This window comes from Falco punctatus, assembly GCF_963210335.1.
Source record: "Falco punctatus genome assembly, chromosome: 5".
Lineage (NCBI taxonomy): Eukaryota > Metazoa > Chordata > Aves > Falconiformes > Falconidae > Falco > Falco punctatus.
The window spans coordinates 62,851,464-62,871,167 of NC_137584.1; the positions used below are offsets into that span (position 1 = coordinate 62,851,464).

At 39.2% G+C, this 19,704-nt stretch overlaps 1 protein-coding gene across 1 annotated transcript in view; it reads left to right on the forward strand.

Moving 5' to 3' along the window:
• Window positions 1–224: 224 nt before the first annotated feature.
• FRK (fyn related Src family tyrosine kinase) overlaps window positions 225–19,704 on the forward strand; it is a 75,700-nt gene continuing 56,220 nt past the window's right edge. The window contains exon 1 of the mRNA XM_080389716.1: window positions 225–15,093. Coding sequence (XP_080245842.1) covers window positions 14,663–15,093 — 431 coding nt within the window. The 5' untranslated portion in view covers window positions 225–14,662. The remainder of the gene's footprint in view (window positions 15,094–19,704) is intronic.

The following is a 19,704-nucleotide window of genomic DNA, read 5'->3' on the forward strand; positions in this document are numbered from 1 at the left end:
CTTGAGAAAGGGCGCGGAAACGGGGGGGGGGGGGCGCGTTGCTGCCAGGGCTCTGTCGGGGGGCGAGCGCGTCCCGCGTAGGCGGCCCGGTGGGGCCGTGCTGGGCCGGGGGCGGCGGGGCGGGGGCAGCGGCAGCCGCCAGCCCGGCGGCGGGTGCCCCAGCGCGGGTGCCCTGCCAGGGACAGCCTCCCCCGCCCCCCGTGAGGGGACAGGCCCCGCTCCTGCGGCCTCCTCAAGGTGCGCGCAGCGCTGCAGGCTGTAAGCGGCGCGCAGTGAACCACGCTGCCCTGCGCGTTTAGCTGTGGGAAAACAAAATCCCGGAGGTCACTGCCTACCTTTTAACTTCCTGACAGCTTTGGCAATCGGGAACCAGGGCAACACGGGGAGGAGTACGGTCTGCTCCCGCGTAACGGAGTCAAAGGGGTATTTTGATGGGCGCCTGCCCAACAAGGGTGGCCTCAGTGCTGTTAGAAGGTGCTGGCTGAGAGGAAGCCCCGCGTCTGGGGACAAGCAAACGGATGAGCTGGGGTGGCTTCGTTCTCTTCTCCGGAGCTGAACTTGAACCTAGTCTGCAGTAAGGCTGGCCTGGGGATGCTGAAATAGCTGCACTTGGCAGCCGTGCTTGCAGGGCCCCTTAGTCCTCTCTGCAGTTCTGGTCTCCCTGTACACCTTCAAAACTTCGTTTTGCTGCTTATAATTTTTTTAAAAATCTTTTATTTCTATAAAAATAATAACATAAGCCATATTTGAATTAAGAGAAGTTGTTATGAAACATTTAATGCAAGTTGTCTTTGCCAGTGTTGCCTTCCTGTGCACAGCTGTAAGGGTTGTGCTTTGCAGGTGGGTGTTGGGGTGCATAACCATGGCAGCAGTGCACAGCAGCAGTTCTGATTATATCAAAATAATTATGCTTTGATTATACCAAATTATGATTTGATTTTTGCAGGATGGCTCAATGATAATTTCGTATTCCAGAGCAAAATGCTTTTGAAAATGCATTCAAATAGTTGAATGAGATACAATGTACTTACATATTAAAATCCAGTTTGCTGTGCTCAGATAGACACAGGTGAGAGAAATTTAAATAACATGACCAATTGCATATGTTTAAAAATTCTACGGAGAAGTTCAGTATCAGATTAGAAAGTGGACTAGACAGAAAAATACATGGAAATCGGGAATAAAATTCATTAATGGTAATAATAGGACAGGGTGAGCACTTAAGGTGTCAAAGCAAGAAAGAAATGGATTGCATAATTTTACCTCATCCTATTGTATAGTACCTTCTTTCACAGGTTCCTGGTATCTTACAGACATTATTATGCTTTCTAATGCTGTTGTGTATGTATATACATGCACACCATATATTATATATTATATATATATTGCACACCATACATTATATATATAGACCATAAATTATATATACACAATGGTACATACATATGTTTTAGAGATATGTATGTCCAATAAATATATATATATATGCATATATACTTAAATACATCCAAATTAACAGGTGTGAAACCTGAGCATAGAGGAAGATGCATCCAGGATCTCACACGCAACAGGGGTTATAACTATCAGGATGAGGTAGCAGCCTGGGAACTCAGAGCACAAGACAATTTATCTTCCTAAAGCTGTTCACCTTAGGAAATATGAAACAAATTCCTGCTGCACTGAGGTCAATGGCCACAATTCTGACTGACCTCCCTGCACCCCTCCCACCCCCCTTCCCCAAAGGACTCATGTAGCTTCCAAAATTGTGTTTAGATTATGGCATTTTAAATTGATAACTTTGCTTGCTGTGCCCATAAAACATAGAATCATAGGATAATTTAGGTTGGAAGGAACCTTTAAAGATAATCTAGTCCAGCCCTCTGGTCACTGTATTCCCTGTCAAATGAATGTAATCTTGAAAATCCAGATTTTGTGAATGCTGAACAATTATATTGGCAGTATTGACAAGCTGTCTTAGAATCTGCAATACAAAAGTACGAATCATATTTAATTTTAAACCACTTTGCGTGAGGAACAATACACACCACTGGAGAGATTCAGCAAGCTAAATTTCAGGTACCTGAAACTGAAGATTAAATTAGAAGTATGACAACAAGAAATATAGAAAATATGGATGAAGATAATTGGTTTTCAGTTCTGGGAGAAGCGAAGATAAATGAGAGAATATCACCATCTTCAGCATTCACAGCACAAACCTGATAACAGGGAAGTCTCAGTTGTTTACTTCTAGCACAGAACTCCTAAATTTTATTTCTTTTTCTTTTGTCTTAAAAGGGTTGCTTTGTCTCTCAGTTTCTTCCTTTCAGATCAATCCTTTAAACATACTGACATCCCACTCTAGGGCCTTTCTCAGAAAGGAGCTGCCTTTAATCAAAATCCTCTGTAACAATTGAACTACCTTAATGTGTTAACAGCATCCTTTCAAATTACTTTTTCAGTTCTGTCTTTCAAGTTTGATGGCACCATTCAGAGATGTCCACATAACTAAAGTTTGCCTTTTGGGTTATCAGGTCCTAACTGATAATATTTCAGGTTTCCCCATGGTTAATTTATGCATCACAGTAATCATTTGATATTGTAAATATGTGGTAATAATCCACTGAGAAAAATCATAAATCCTGCCCTAGCAAGGGAAATTTCCAGTTGGTCAGGATGAAGGAGATACAGGTGTTTGTGTCATGGCTCGCCTCCTGCAGTGGCAGCATCCCTTGGCATGGGGCGGAAAGGCCACCTGGAGGGACTCCCCCCAGCTCCCCAGCCAGTGCTGCACGGTGGGGGGTACAGAGACCCCCATGGGACAGGCAGGACAGGGCAGCAGGTGCTGTCCATGCTTGGCACACTTGGGTTTAGCAATCTGTAGGAAACACGTGTGAGATCTGGTGCATCAAAGCCTTTTCTAGACATACAAAGGGGCATTTTGGTTTTCGTCGTGCCTCATGCCTGCTTTCCGTGCAGAAGAGGCTCTTACCACCGTGTAGTTTTGGAGTGCAGGAGTCTACTAACATGCCCTGGCAGGTGAAAGGAACGTAACGGAGTGCAGCAACATACATAAAGGCATGAGAACTATGTCAAAATACCTGAAATAAATCTTACCTGTCACACAGAAGTTGTAGGCCTGTGTGCGAGAGGTACTCCAGCTCCTTGCGCTCTTTGTCCTTAAGAGGGCAGCATTACGATACAGTGGACTGTCCCTCCCAGTTAACGTTGAAGCATCAGCACCTTAATCTATTTTACTTTCCTTAACCTTTGGTTTTATTTTCCTAAGGCTGTATAAGCTGACTTTGTCAGTGGTGTTTTGTCCAACTATGCAGTTGCAGCCATTTGCCTATTTAGCAAAGGTTCTAAGAGTTTCGTTTAAAAAAAGGAAAGGGCCCCGCATATTGCTACAGAAGAGCGTGCAGTAGTGATATGTGAAAATAAAACAAGAATTGGAACAAACATGAAGCATTTTCATTTTGGACAAGTAACACCTTCTTACTAAAAAGTAAGCTCAGAAAATTCTGGATTTTTCCCTGTTTGTTTTTAAAAACAAATTAAAATACTTTTGAAGCAGAATAAATCAGAAAGTGTTAGGGTTTTAAAATATATATTTTATTTTAGCAGACTAGCGAGAGCTAGAACCTCAGATTTGCAATTGATTTAGCTTTTAACACATGAATTTGTTCAATGCACAGGTAGAAGAGTGCCTCACAGCCCAGCATGCCCATCCTGCACTGACCTCTATCCCCCCCGAAGCACGATGCCCGCTCTCCCTGTTGGGATAGCTTCCCTGCTCTTCACAGTACATACTCCCCATCTGAGTACTGTTACTTCCATCCCAGGCTGACAGGAGGACAGAGACCACGTCTCAGCCTTAACCAGCTGGCCCAGCTCAGTGAGACCTGCATACATGTCTCGTGAGAGCTCCCCTTACCTACAATCCCCCCCACCCCCCACCCCCACCCCCCACAGCCTGGGGCAGCCCCCAGACAAACAGTGCTGTTGCTGTAACTTCACTCCCATCTCAGGTAGACCCGTGTATTCGCCATTTTGTTAACAACTCCTGAAAAGCCATCACGCAGCTCCCATCCTACAGGCAGTTCCTGACAATGCACCACTACCCTTCTGCTTCCTCTCTTATGTGTGGGTCAATAACCAGATTCAAATACAGTGCAGCGGTTTAGGCATAACGATGCTCTACCTATTTAACTCAGAAGGGAGTGTAAAGCTGGTTTCATCGCTGACACTGCAATCGCAGCTTGAAAGAATAACTTACTAGTAGTTGGTGGTAGTCATGCAGGTACAATACTTTTCATTTTGCATGAAATTATACTTTCAGTGGGATTTTAGATGTGTTTAAAGTTAAAAAGGACTGCAGGATCTGGTTCTATGTTTTTAAGTTTAGGACACTTAGAAGGAAACACTTTTGTTTAGGAACCATGAGGGGAATAAGCTAAGAATATACAGAAGCAGGCCTCTGACTTACTGCAGAGTGATGCTTTAGTAGACATACATCTAGCAACACTAATTCATTTCAAGGTTGACCTGATTCTCTGTATGAGAATGAAATCTGATAAGAATATATTTGCTTTGAAAAACAGTAACTAGCATGTGCTATTTCTTTAGCAGACCTCTAAAAGTTTAACAAAATACTCTGTAATTTTCAAGGCGTCCCTCTGTGACACACGGGGTGCTTTGTTACTAGGTAGAGAATCCTGGTGAACATAGTTGCCTATTGATCAGGATTGAATTCTAGCTATTTCAGAAGTTTATTGGGTTGTTTAATAGCCTTTTTATATGGCACAAAATATGGACACATTAACTTTTTCAGTAGAATCACATATGTACAATTTATAGCATCCTGCTGAGAGTACAACATCTGATTACATCTGGCACCTCAGTACTACATTGGCTACATTCTCTGTCTCACCAGCTTACAAATGAGATTCATGCTGCTAAAGAAAGCAGATTCCCAAAACTAAACCCAAGAGTGCATTAACAGGTTAAATAGACAGTAATCCACTAGGATGCTCAGAATCTCTCAAAAGCCTGCTTATTGTCGTTATCGCCTCTCTCAGATCTTGTAATCTAACTCAGGCTGTTCCCACACAACATGAAAGAAGGAACGAAAATCAATGATTTTGTCAGAGTGATTAATAGCCACGACTGATTGCTGGACCCTTAGTGAGTATATATTTTAAAACTCTGAATAGTTGTCTAAAGGTACTTCAAAAGATTTTTCTTTTTGAGCTGGGTGGATGTTATATTTAGTCAAAAGAAATTGCAGCACTGGAATTATGGACTTTTTGGTAAACTATACTTCCAAAGTAGACCTGTATGTATTTTATGGCGAGAGAACTACAGTTTCTATGATCTAGGGGACACTGCCTTATTTCTTATGTGTTTTGTTTTGTTATGGTTTTTTAAACATACCATTATTTTATTTTTACAATTTTAAGCATAAAATCTTGAGTAGGACTCCTAAGTTCTCAGACCTCATTTCCCATTCGTTCACAGTGTCTTTATGGGCAGATACCTTAATCACTTATGGCTTTGATTTCTTCATGAGTAAAATTGGAATATGTCTAATTCAGACATTCTGAGGATTTCGGGGTTCTTCAGGTAGGTTACAGGCTTGCATTTCAAGTCTGGACACTTGCTAGTAATTGCACTAAAGACAAATCTGATGCATTTCATTACACAGTCTGCGCAAAAGAACAGCTATTGAACAGCCAGTGGGAAATGCCACAACTATAAAACTATGGACTTGAAGATAACAACTAGGAAAGACCTAAAGACAGTAATCTTCTTGCCCTGGGGCAGGATCAATCCAACTACAAATATCCTTAATAGTAAATTGTCTAACTTCCTCTTAAAGAGGACCAAAGAGCCACCAAGGCAATTTTTTCCAATGTTTAACAGTCCTTACACACAACACCCTGAGTTTTCTCCCCTCCTTCATGTCAAAACAAAGTCTCCGTTGCTGTAATGCATCTGTTCTTCTTGTGTCCTAGCACATGTGCGAACCATGTACATTGCACACCAGCCACTACTTCATATTTTCCCACAGACTCTTTATTTAGTTATTTAAGGTTCTTCCATAAAAGCTGAGGAGTTTTGAGCCCCCTTATCTTTCATTCTCAGCCTGGATGCTATTAATTCATCACTCATTCATTATCAAATTGGTCCATATACTTTTTTTCCCTGGAATACAGGATCAAAACCTGCTTCAGTTTTGGCCTTACTAGGGCTGAGTACAGAAATAATGAACGCACAGTAATGTAACACAGCAATCTGGGCTTTCGAAAAATAGCATACAAGTTAGTTACTTCATTGCAATCATCACAGTGTTAGGATTTTCAAGATCAAATTCTATCCTATCACTATGATGAGTAAAGAAACCAATTTTTTTTCTTCTTTTAATGAGGAGTCATCTTTCCTAAGGAGTGCTTGATCCTCTATTTAAGAAATATTTTCTTCTGTATGTGTTCATAGCTGAGTATACTGGAAACTGAGAGTGATGTTCTTCGGAGCTGCCATAACAGAATGCTAATAGTAATGCTTATAAAACTCATAAGAGCTTATTTTGAATGTAAATTGCATTTGATATTTACTGTTCTGCTGCTGCCTCTAGAGGGTGTCTAGTAATGATTGGATGAAAGAATAAAAGTATGCTGGATTTTGATAAGAGGGAAGTGATCCAGAAGAATATATTCTAAAACTCTTAAGTAAATACGAAGCCCCGAGAAGATTCCATCATGCTGATGTAACTTTTAAGTACTCTGTTTCTATGTGAGTCTGTGAAGAGGGTCAATGCCTTCTTTTTTAGGAAAACAGTATGTTCAGGTTTACCTGTGTTGTGTTGAGCCTTATACTCTTCTCAGGGAGAGGCAGAATTCTGACAAGGTTTAAAGCTGTGGAAACGAAGATGGAGGAATATGAATTTGGGAAAATTTTGTCAGAGAAGGGGAGTAAATTATTTTTTCTAAAACAACAGAAATTTGTATCATAAATGCTCACTGAAAATGCGTATCGCTAAAGGTGCTTACTTCCTATCCCATTTCCTTAGGGGAAGTTTAAAAACACCATGTCTTGATTGTTGGGTAATATTCTTTTTACAGCATCTCACTACATACTGGTGAAAGATGGATACAGCAGAAAGAAAAGATTAGCTAGTAAACTATGTAGAAAAGATACTAGGAGAGAGGGAGAGAAGAACACAGAAACAAAAGGAAAGGAAGAAAAGTAAGAGAACACATATTTGCAGGAGAAGTTGCATCAGTTACATTTGAACACACACGAAACTGGTCAGACTGCTGCTGCAACATAGTAAAGAAATAATTTCACATACTGCATCTTTACCATTACATAAAGATTATTTCAAACATGAGCCAAAAACTGATACAAAAATTATGATACATGAACTAAGGGTAAAAATGAAATCCTGCTCTCAGTTAAACCAATGAGTATACTGTCACTGACTTCAGAATAAGAAAAACATGATTTTAAGACCTTTTATACTAAATCTAATATAGAAATTAGTCACCTAGGTACTGGTATTTGTTGACCCTCAGACTATAGCTATGCTTCTGAAGATGAATAGCTAAGATAACAGTTTTTAAATCACTTGTGCCCTTGGCCATGGCTATGCTATGGTGTTTGAGATGATTTCCAGAGTCTAACACATGCCCTGGATACTGGTTCCCAACATCATTTTTAAGTAAACCCCAGGATTATGCCTTCCTTTTCTGCGTACTCTTTCCTTTTCATGTGGAAAATGTGCAAATGCCCATCCCAAGGTTGGTGTGGGGCACTGCTGATCCCTTTTCCTCTATTTTTTGAAGACAATGTCTTCCATGTTGGGTAATATTCTCTGCACAGCATCTCACTGCATACCTATGAAAGAGAGATACAGCAGAACAAAATCAGGAGGGGGGAAACTATATAGAAAATACACAAGGAGAAAGGGACCTAGTCTGGAAAGATGGATGGACAGTGCACCGGGTTCATGCAATCACAGGAACTGATTATAGACCCAGCCGTTTTCCTACAGAGAGATTTTAGCTGTATAAAATATTAGTGTGTGCACAATTTGCAGTAATGTGGAGCAATGTGTATAAATACAGTTTATCTGGCAGGAAGAATAAAAGTAAAATGGAGGAGAAAGGGAGGTGCCGATCTCCTCTCCTTGGCATTCAGTGATAGGACGTGGGAATGGTTCAAAGCTGCACCAGGGGAGGTTTAGACTACGTATTAGGAAGCATTTCTTTACCAAGAGCATGGTCAAACACTGAAATGGCTTTCTAGAGAGGTGGTTGATACCCCAAGCCTGTCAGTGTTTAAGAGGCAATTGAACAATGCCCTTAATAACATGCTTTAACTTTTGGTTAGCCCCAACACAGTCAGGCAGTTGGACTAGATGGTGGTTGTAGGTCCCTTCCAACTGAACTATTCTATTCTATTCTATTCTATTCTATTCTATTCTATTCTATTCTATTCTATTCTATTCTATTCTATTCTATTCTATTCTATTCTGTTGTATTCTACTTAAAAATTAATACATAGTGTTTTTCTACCACTTTTACATGTAATATTTCAGTAATTTAAAGTAATTAAAAATATGTGTTCCTTTATATGGTATATCAATATATTCTAATTGTAAGTTTTAGGTCCTTGTAAGATGTTGCCTTTCCCACATGCACAGGTCAGGAGAGAGTGCTGATTTTATTTTGGGGAAAAAAAATGCACCCACTTTCATTCACAGGGGGAATAATGAGTATAGTACTTTGATACACTATTCCTTTCTATCCATCGCTCTTTGGATTTCTCTGCTTCTCTTGATGCAATTCAGCTTCTGAAGATAAAGATGGTAAATCATGTTCATAAGTCATCTGTGGCATAGCATGCAGACTTTGATAGAGTTATGCGAGAAACGATCTTGACCCATCATAAAATCTTCATAAATATATACACTTTCTAAATTTAAAAACTATCCATAACAGGGTCAGTTTTGGAATACATTTTGTTAGAAGAATGGCAAAGTCGTGTTCGCTGATATATCTTTGTTATCCATTTACCATATTTTTTTCCACCCAGAGATAGGCTCGATTAGAAGTATTTTTCATGCCTTAGAGAGCTACAGCATGGTTTTATTCAGAAAGGCTGCTTCATAGAAAGCAAATTAACTTACAATTTTTAACAGTGTGTGCTGTATGTCATTTAGAATAATGTACGATAAAATGAAAAATAATGGCTGAGGTCTGGTCCCATTGCAGATAATGGCAAAATTCACATTAAATTTAAGCAGCGAGGTCTTATTGTTTGAACAAATAGAGAAAGTCTCTATTCTGTCAGTTTTTGACAGAGCCTTATTCCTCTGTGTTCATTTGTTTTCAGACGTAGCCTGTTCTAGGCCCAAATTCAGCTAATAAATAAGCAACCCTCATCACTGAAGCAGTTGAATATGTACTTTTAATGCTTTCTAGAGTAGAGATGGATTACTGGATCAGCCTTATGAAAATAAATAGCCAGAGTTTTCTCATTACAAATGCAAAAGATTTAAGGTTGGAAAATGCCGAATCAAATATAACTCTGTGTCTTTGTGAATTTATGGTTTAAGATAATATACAAAACCAGGAAAGTGATTAATCAATAAGAGTAAACAATTTTGTCAAGAGTAAAACTGCACACATAATTTATTTTCATTGAAAAGAATGGCAATTTGCAAATTGCAGAAACAAAATGGAAGTGCTGATTAAAAGGATTATAAAAAAGCTACAAAGTGGTGGTAATGTGTGCCATTCTAATGTGCAAATGGAAAGAAATATAGCTGAGAAGACAGCTGTAATAAAAAAAAAATCACTGTGCTTCATTTCAATTCATTACCTTAAAAAAAACAACACAAGTTTAAGATGTTTAATCATTTAAATTATTTCCCAAGCACAGATTCAGAGCAGCATGTATTTGCTTTTCTTTGAATTTCTTTAAAGATCATATTATTTGAATATTGTACTTTTCTGGAATATTTGACTTGCCTTATCATAATGTATTAAGAAGTTTTTCTAAGCAAGATGTGTTATGTCAACTATTTAAATTAGCATATATTAATGCAGCAGTATGAGTACTGACTTGAAAAAGATTAAACAGTATAGAAACTGGTGCAACAGGCAGCAGTTTCATACACTATTTAATTATGATTCTTGTATTTTATATCTTAATTCCTCATTTTGCCACATGGTGCTTTTTTCCTGTTTACAAAATCTGAAAAAACTGCGGAGAAAAATGAATGTTTCTCTTGTGGTCTCACCTTATTATTAAGAAAAAATTCTCTCTATTTCAAGTTCCAGTTTGAACTGACTCATATTTCTTAACAAAACTGTTGCCTTTGAATATTCTTTTTTCCCCAGCAGAGTACAGTTCTAACTGTAATTCTTCTCTGCATGGCATAGGGGAATTGTTTGAAACATCATGTATCATCAGTACCAAAGCCTGATGCTCAGTGATGTTCACTCCTTGCCTCTGAAATATGAAGCAGCATATTTATGAGGTGGAGGAGGGTTCATATTTTCTAAAGCTCTAAATTTTTATGTAATTATACCAATAGTTCCATTCAGAGCAGATAAAAATCAATAAACATAGGAAATATCTGTAGTGAAAACTCATACAAAATTTTTTAAAGCATTGAATACAAATTAAAATTATATCAAAACAAGACTTTTGAAATATTATGGATTCAAGACTTATCTGTACTTATTCATGACTCAGTCTGACACCTTAATTCATGCAGAGCAGTAGCCATTCCAAAAGCACTTCAATTAATATCAGTGTTGCAGAGTAGATTTGTACTAGGCCTACTAAAACACAGTGTATTAACACATTGCTTTTCTGTCTGTTCAGGGGAGTTAGAGAAGTCTGTTTCACGATCATGTTTAAACGTGATGGTTTTGCCGAATAAACAAGGCCTAAAGAGTACGGACTTTAAGTTAATTAGAATTTGATTTAATGGATTTAAAGGACTGAAAATTTATGCTTTAAGCAGAGGTAAGGCTCCTTGCAAGAGTCTAACTTGTATGGGACTTTGTAAGCAACATATAGAATATAAAAAGTAACTTCAGATATCTGTCATCCTCAAACCTATAGCATCAGTGTGGACGTTCTTTTTTTAATGTAACAAGGAAACACACTTTAAAAGCAATGGGGAATTACCTAGTTTGAAGGGGAGAAGTACTACTTAATTGAATAGATTTGGTTCCTTTTCTAAAATCTAGGTTTATATGATCCTGTCAGACACATTCTGTAAATGATCCATCTTTGCTTTAATGTGTTGCATATTTCAAGAAACTACTTGCATTATTAAAGATTTTTTAAAATAATATAGGGACCAGAAATCTAAATTTCAGTACCCATACCACAAATGTGCTGTTCTGGTAATAATAAATTCATCTTTCTCACTAGCTATTGCTGGCTGTAAGAATGAGGTGAGACTGTTGTGTCCCTCTCAAAGCGTTTTTGCTAATAAAATTCATTAATATATCTGATTAAGTCTTTCACAGCCACTTTACATCCAGTAGCTTATATATTTGGATAATTTCTGGTTTGACACTTAGCTTCCAAAACATTTCAGTAAAGATACAGAGGGCCAGGAAGCAATACAGATCTGTTTGGCCTCCTTTTGCAAAAAGAAAATATCGTGAGATGCAAGGCAAAACACCTAAATTAAGTCCAGAAATAGGTGCTGCAAAGATTATCCTGCTAAATATGTAATACTAGTGCTGAGGACTCAGACAATAGTTTATATGGAAAAGCCCCTGAATATACATGATTATTGTCATTTGTTCCAAACTATGAGCATGAAAATTAGGATTATGGGATTTGTCAGATTTTATTTTTTTCAGTAAAACCAGCAAGAACATTTTTATTGGATGTTCATTTTTTTCTTGCCTGTGATAAAATTATATAGTCTCTAAAACATAAATGGTACTGCTTTATTTTCAGAAATGCAGGGAATCCTCAACGTCACCAGTATGGGAACAAAGACCCTGGCAGAGGCACTGCTGCAGTGCGGCCACCACAGCTCAGCCACGCTCCTGCCCCACATGGGCTTGGGAATCTGCTTAGCAGTTCTCAGCAACCCCACTCCTCTCTCTTTTTGAGGACAGTTTTAAATCTGACTAATGAATTTCATGGCTTTTTGTTAAAGTCCACTTGTTTCACAAATAAAACTGATCCTGAAGAGTTGGTTGGGAGGAAGGCAATCTGTTTTATATTTATTGATCTCTTCCAGCAAAAGTCTTTCTGGTTTTCTAAAGCCAAGCACGGGACTGAATTGGTAGAGAAGATGAATTTAATGCCTGGGTTTATTTGAGATAAGATATTCATATACACAAATGTTTGTAGGCTTAAGCCCCATTCTAGCTGCAGTTATAAATATTTATCTGAGTGGTCTCAGTGAATGCAGTGATTTCTAATGCATATATATATTGGCGCCTCAGTGTAAAGATGGGTCTTGATCCTGAAAAGAACAGTGCATGAGACTGATTCTGTGCGATGCAAGCGGCTCCATTGTCATGATGAAACTATTCTATGCAGTAGATGCATATGCAGATCTTTGCCAGATTAATGCCCAAGTTGTCAGAACCACAAAAATTACAGGAAAAGCCAATCAAATATGCAAACTGAAACCCCCCAGATTATTTAAAACAGCTTTTCTAATGTTCTCTGGTTTCAGTAAATGTAAATAATTCTTTAAATAAGACTAATGAAGATAGTTTATTTTTCAAAACAGACCTTTCTTGACCTTGGATATTGTCCTTCAGACCTAAGAAAATTAAGTATCTCTTGCATATCTGTGTTCTTATTGATCTAGGTAGTGATTAGTAATTGCTGTGGGGCAAAATAATCTCCAGTAGTGCTTCAGAAACTAAATATGGTTTTAGTAATCTGAAAAATAAGCATGCCATTTTTTTTATCACACCCAAAACGTTCATTACGGATAATGAGGTTCGGTGGTCACTTAATATGCACAATACTTTCTCCTTTCTTCGGTTTCCTTTGCAGCGTTGCAGAAGAGGAGTGAGTAAGCAGTTTCTCAGTCGTCTTCAGTAGAGACGCACCTGATAGCGATAAACTTTCAATGAGACCTCTTTCGGACATCTCACAGTCCCTAGTCCACCAGTAGTCTTCTGCCTGTGCCACTGTTCTCCCCATTCAAAGAACTGAGAGACATGACGAAAACAAGTGGCTTTGGTTTTGAAGTTATTCAGCTGGGTTTTCTTTCTAGTGAAGTGAAGCAGCAGAAGTCGGCAACTCTAAACAGAGCTGAGAGACATGTGTAAATGTTTAGGAAAGCAGCAGTTATTCCTGACAGGAGAAAAAAAAAAAAAAAAAAAAAAGGAGCCAGGGAGCCAGTTTTCTTTATCACCAGGAGCTATAGGTCCATGTATAGTTTTGATTGACCTGTCACCCATAAGAGTTGCCTTTTACTGAAATGCTACCACATGGTGCAGACAGGCCATCTCCTGTACTTCCTGCTCCTGCTCCAAGCATTGCGTGTCCCCCGGGCTGTGGTGATTTCCAGCTGTTATAAAGCTTGGGTTGCATTGCTGGGATGTGGCAGTTGGCTTTCCAGGCTGCTTTGCAACAGCAGTATCCAGACACCCAGGCTTGTTCTGTTTGCCGGGGTGTAGGCACTTTAGAAATGGGAACATACTGGTCAATGTAGTTTCATCGGCTTACATGGTGACTGGAAGACAGCCATTATTTTTATATGCGGTTGATATAATTAGCCAACCACCTGGGGCATTTTTTTTTTTTTTTTTTTTTTTGCTAGTGCCTTTGTTTCCTTAATATGAAAATAAGGAATGAGCTAAAATATACCGTTGTATTACTATAAGCCCCATATATTTATTTTTCCTTCTAAGAAGTGCTAAACCCGGGTCAATAAAAAAAAAGTCAGAGGACTGGTTTGAAAGGCGCGTGCTTGGCTGGGGAAAGTTCTTGGGTGTGAGTGAGAGCCAAGGCCACAGGTGCGGTCCAGGTGAGGGCGTCTGCCAGCCTCAGGCGAGCAAAGACTTCCCACCGGGAGCTGAAACCAGTGCAAACCAGGAAACAAAAAGAAATATTCAAACTGTCCACGTCAGAGACTGCTAAGGGAACAGGCAGGTCAGCTCGGTTAATCATTACCAAGACAGGCTTCACAGACGTTCACCGCTGAGCGTGTGACAGGACCCCACCTGAGAGAAGAAAACACCCACAGCAAGCTGTAAGAGTTGAGAAGCCTCCCATGCTTAGATGTTCTGACTGTTTTGCTGTGGGAGAAGAGGGTCCACACTCCCACATTGATCCCAGAGCTCAGACCAGCACAGCTGTGGTGTTGCTTTCCTGTTCCGAAGAGGAAGTGAGAAATTCCCTCCACACACGCTCTGGCACCTGAATACTCAGGTTTCACTCTGGATCCAGGAGACGCCTGTAATGAGCTCTCAGTGGGACTTGGAAAGGAGCTTCCAGCTGTGCCAAGAGTTGTTTCATTTTGTGCCATAGGAGGAGGGGGAGAGGAAGTCCTGCAAAAAGCTAAAATGTTGATGGTGCAAAAATTGGTCTAAGGGTATCGCAACTGGGAAAAGTGAAAGTACAGCAGAAGCAGAGGAAGGCACAAGGAAACAGGATGGGAAACTTCTTTCAGAAGCACTGTGCCTGTTTGGAGCCCCACATCCCATGCTTATTCTCGGGGAGAGACAATGAGCAGGATGAGAAAGTTGGTCAAGTTTTCGCTAACCTTGCTGTGGTAAGGCATGACTTCCAAGCAGGACAGAAAGATGGAGACAGTAAGACAAAAGAAAAACCTTTACCTCCACTGCCTGGCCAGCATCTGTTGAATATTTGTAGATTTGTGGCACTCTTTGACTATGAGGCTCGCACTGAGGAGGACTTGAGCTTCCAAGCTGGGGATAAGCTTGAAGTGCTGGATGCATCCCACGAGGGCTGGTGGTATGCTAGGCTCCTCCTGCCAACAGGGTCTGTCCGTCCTGGCTGCAGGCTCCAGGGCTACATCCCCGCCAACTACATAGCTGCTGACCAGAGCATCGAAGCTGAGCCGTGAGTAACCCACGTAACGCACACCTCAGTCTCTTTTCTGTTAGGTTAAATGGGTTTGGGACAGGAGGTTACGGCATTTTCTCTGCTGAGTAGTACCCTGCCACACTCAGCCTCCTGGTCCTACTGGTGATAGTGCTAGTTGGCATGTGCAAGGAAAAGACTGGTCACAAGAAGATCAATTACAAAAGGCAGAGTGTTGAGGGATTTGTTTTGGTTTAAATAATTTCCCTAATCACCTGTTTAAGAAGCATCTGGGAACATCAGGTTGGTTACCATTGTGATGGTTCATGCTTTTTATTTGTATAAGAGTAAGTGTGTGGCAAATGCTTCCCAGAGGGTGAAAAGATATGACTTCTGCCCCAAACAGCATTCAGCCTAATCAGCTGCAAAGTTATCAATTAACCAGAGTTTCAGGAAGCTACCTTTACACCCTTACATCTTCTTACAAATAATGAGTGAGTCTCTAACATTATTTTTTAATGTTTTCCTCTATATTATTTATTTCTTCTTTGGAGGCAAATTTCTACTCTCAGGACAAACTGAACTGGACTAAGTACTGCAAAGGGCAAAAGAGTGGATATAGCAATGGAATACAAATTTAATTTGTTAAACTTTCACAGAGTTTTATTATGCAGCACATGGTTTTCTGCCCCTTCAAAACATGTCCAATCTTATTTAATATTCTGAACTAGAGCAGAAATCACACAAAATCAGTTACTTGGCTCCCTAGTGAGGATGAGTAAGGTCTGAGTCAGCCTGGGATGCAGAGTTACTTATGTGTGTTGAAATCAGAGGCAGCATTTGCTGAAAGAGATCTGACTGCAGTTGCAGAGGTATATTTTGGCAAAAATTATCAGTGTGGAAAGAGACAGCAGAATTGGCATTCATTATTAGTCTCAGAATTAATGTTGGCTTTAGGGGGATGATGCAGACTTTCATTTAAATCTCATTTGAACCTGAAACATCATCTCCAATCTGATCTGCTCGCTGTACTGCCAAGGACTAGGAAAATTGGCTTAGATATGATTATGCCAGTCTTTTACCAGTGGTAGAATTTGTGCTAGAGGCATCTTAGGGCAACTGGAAGATTTCTGTCTAACCTGAAGACCTTAATTTCCAGAGTCTGACCAGCTGTTTCTATTTCTGTATTCAGGCAGACAACCCTTTCAATGGTTGTGTTCAAAAGAATTCTTCCAATTGCAGAAATTAATCTGCAGGGAAGGCAGTTTCTGAACCACCAGAGAAATGGTGGCAGGCTCTAATTCAACTCAGCTTGGCCTTTGCTCTTTTTCAAGAACTAGTTTTATTACAAGTCATCTAAGATTTCTGCTTGCTGTTAATACTTTGAAAGTAATTTTGTTCAGTTATAGACAAAGTCTCAGCTCTTAAGGTCCCTCTTCCCTTTATATACCTGCAGTATCAAATAGAAAGTTAAATTTGCCGAATTGCATTGTTGCATAACCTCTGCTGTTTTCTTGTTAAAGAATCAGTTTTACTTCATTTTACTCTTTTTAATGTACCTTTGTCCCTTTATCAATAAAGACTATGTTTTGGTGAAAGATTTTTCTTTATAGATTGTTAGAACACTGGAGAGGGGGAAACAGAGAGCTTTTACAGCTCTCAGATGAAGTCATTCCTCCAAAATAAGTTTTTAGTTTCATACCAACTAATCAGGCTAAACATGTCGTCTTTTCTCAGATTTCTTTCTAAGTCAGTTTGCTTTAGTGCTCTTTGTACATATACAAGACTGCTGTCATGCTACACACATATAACCATAGACTAACTCAGGTTGGAGAGGATCTCTGAAGGTCGTTTGAAGCAGTTGTCCCAACTCAGACATGGCCAAAATAAAATTAGATCCATTTGCTTAGTTGAGCATTTCCAGTTGAGCTTTTCATCCTGGTGGTGAGGATTTTTTTGCATTGTATCCAAGTGGAATATTTCTTGCTACAGTTTCCTTCAAAAAAGAATTCCCTTGCACCCACCCTCTGCATTTCACATCTCTGTTGTCCTAGTGAAACAGTAAGAGCAACAGTAGCGATGGTTTAAAGAACTAACCTATGTCCCTAAAGTAAAAGCAAGACGGTGAAAAAAGTTATTCTAACATTTCTTTAATTAAAATTCAATCCTTTAATCATATTCTCTGCCTAAACTTTAAATTTAACTTCTTTCATCTTTCTATTTTGTTTTTAATTAGCTCTCCCCTTTGGTGTTGGCCAGTTGCTCATGGCCATAATATAGACATCTGTGGAAACAGGACAAGTTTTTATTGCATCCTTGCACCCTTTATACCAACCCTTTATGCCAGTCACAGAATTGACAAAGAATGGAAGACTTACAATCTCATGTTCACCTGCCAAAATGCATATATACCATATATTGCAGTGTGTTGTTTAAGCTTTGCAATATTTGCCAGGCACAGCTGATCAACAGTATTTGAGCTAGCTGAATCCACATTTCCTAGCACCAGCTCGGTTCAGTATATCTGCAGAGACAACAGGAATTTTAGCTTATTTCTGGTCAGTATCTCTATTTTACTAGATCAAGACAAACTGGCTAAGCTGTTCTTGAAAACAGACTTGATTCATGATATGACTCTTAGGAAGCTAAGAAAACCAAACTGACCATATTCTTTAGCAGCTGATTTCAACATGTTTGTATATAATTTTTTTAAAAGTGACATTCATATGCATGCATGGATACTCCATAAATTCACTTAAATAAAGGGGTAGAGGGGCATGAAATATTCTTTAAGTCACGGGATGACTTACAGATGACAGGGCCACTGTGTACATTTAGCCAATATATGCTTGAAAGCTGCATGCAGAGCAGTGACATTTCTTTTGCTAATAATTTCAGTTTTGTCTGTAGCCTTCAAGATTATTAACAACAAAATATGTCTGGGCCTGCCTTTTTTATCAACATTTTGACATGGTCTTTATTATAGCGGCAGTCAGAGATCACAAAGTCCATCTGAATCTGTGTTGTCCATTCTGGCAGAAGATAATGCTAGGTAATTGCTTGTTCTCAGCAAGTGCTGCAGCAGACCATTTTGTCTCCTCACTGAAGTGTCTGTGAATTTTTTCAGGAAGAAGAGCTTTTTTGAACTTTTCCTTGGTGAGAAAGAGAATGAAGAAAAGTAAGAAGGAAAATGAGAAACTTTTCTTCCTTGTCCTCATTTAGATAACAGTTTTTCTTTCTGGATGTCTCTCTGACTCCATCCAATATGACTGAGGTAGTGCTGATAAGGTGGATCAATAACTGGATGAAAGGGCAGAAAGGATGTGCAATATCTCCAGTCTGGGGAAAACAAAATTTAAATACCATTTGTAACAAAGGGAATTTTTGTGTATCCTTGGCTATCAGAATGTTCAAGCAGAACTAAGAAAGAATGAGATTTCTTTACTGTGTTGCTTTCCTCAGATCAAAGTTTATTGGTAGAAATTGTATGCTGAAATTGGAGTAAGACTTTGTTGATGTTATATTTTGCTAATATATTTATGTAATATTTATATAATAGAATAAAATTAACTTATGCCAACAATCAAACACTTCTTTTTTGTGCAAGGTATCTTGTTAAAAAGAAGCTTTTCGTGCTTCTGTCCTTTGGCTTGCGTGTTCACTTCCAGTGTGATTGACTCGGATTAAATCAGTAACAGTCTGTGTAAACAGAGGAAGGGGAAAAAGAAGGTAAATGCATGCCTTGGGTTCTGCCTGCTGCAGCATTGCAGTCCAAATGTGTGCTGCATAAGATTAAATATGTCCAAGAAATGCACATCTGCTATCACGAAGGCTGTTTTGGATAGACTGAGGAGACAAGGCCCTTCATTTTTATATTTACCAATAAAGCATCTTCTTATTGCTGCTCTTTTCTAGCACCTGCAGTACTCCTTATACTAACAACAACCTGTCAGGTGGAGGGATTGTGAAAGGATGGTGCCTAGTATCTCTGGAGACAGATGTGTTCTCTTGGCCCTACCCAGGGTAGGTGGGACAAGGCAGCAGGGGAGTGGAAGCATTCATCTAGCACTGTAGTGACACAGTGAACTTCCACTTCATGAAGGAATAAATCCGTTACTACAAAAACCTTATTGTAATTAATATCTGACCAAAAGCAGATGCAGACTATGCTAATGATAAATTAGCAACTGTAAGTACACTTGGTGCATTTCTTCTCTCTGCATCACAGGCGGCTGTCAAAACTACGAGCCAGACAGATTTTGCATTTCTAAGGAAGTTTGAGTGAGGTTGTGTCTGCTGCATCCATGACTTAGGAATGCTTTTCTTTCTGGGTTTAGACACATAACATTTAGAAAAAGGAAAGCAAAAAATGCAGGTAGAGGTACAGTCATATAATTTAACTTGCATGTCCAGCAGAGGAAGATCGGAAAGACCAATTTGACTAACACCAAAATCTGAATAAGATATAAATTTCCTTGACAAGGAGCATGACCTTACTGTCTCTGTACTCTTTCTAGGCCTGTTATTCTGCACTATAAACAGGAACCATAGTAACATATCCACCTGCCCTTATTTTATTACTGCCAGTTGTTTTAACTAAACAAGAAAATGACATAGTGCAAATAGTTATGGACAACAAATATAGCCAGC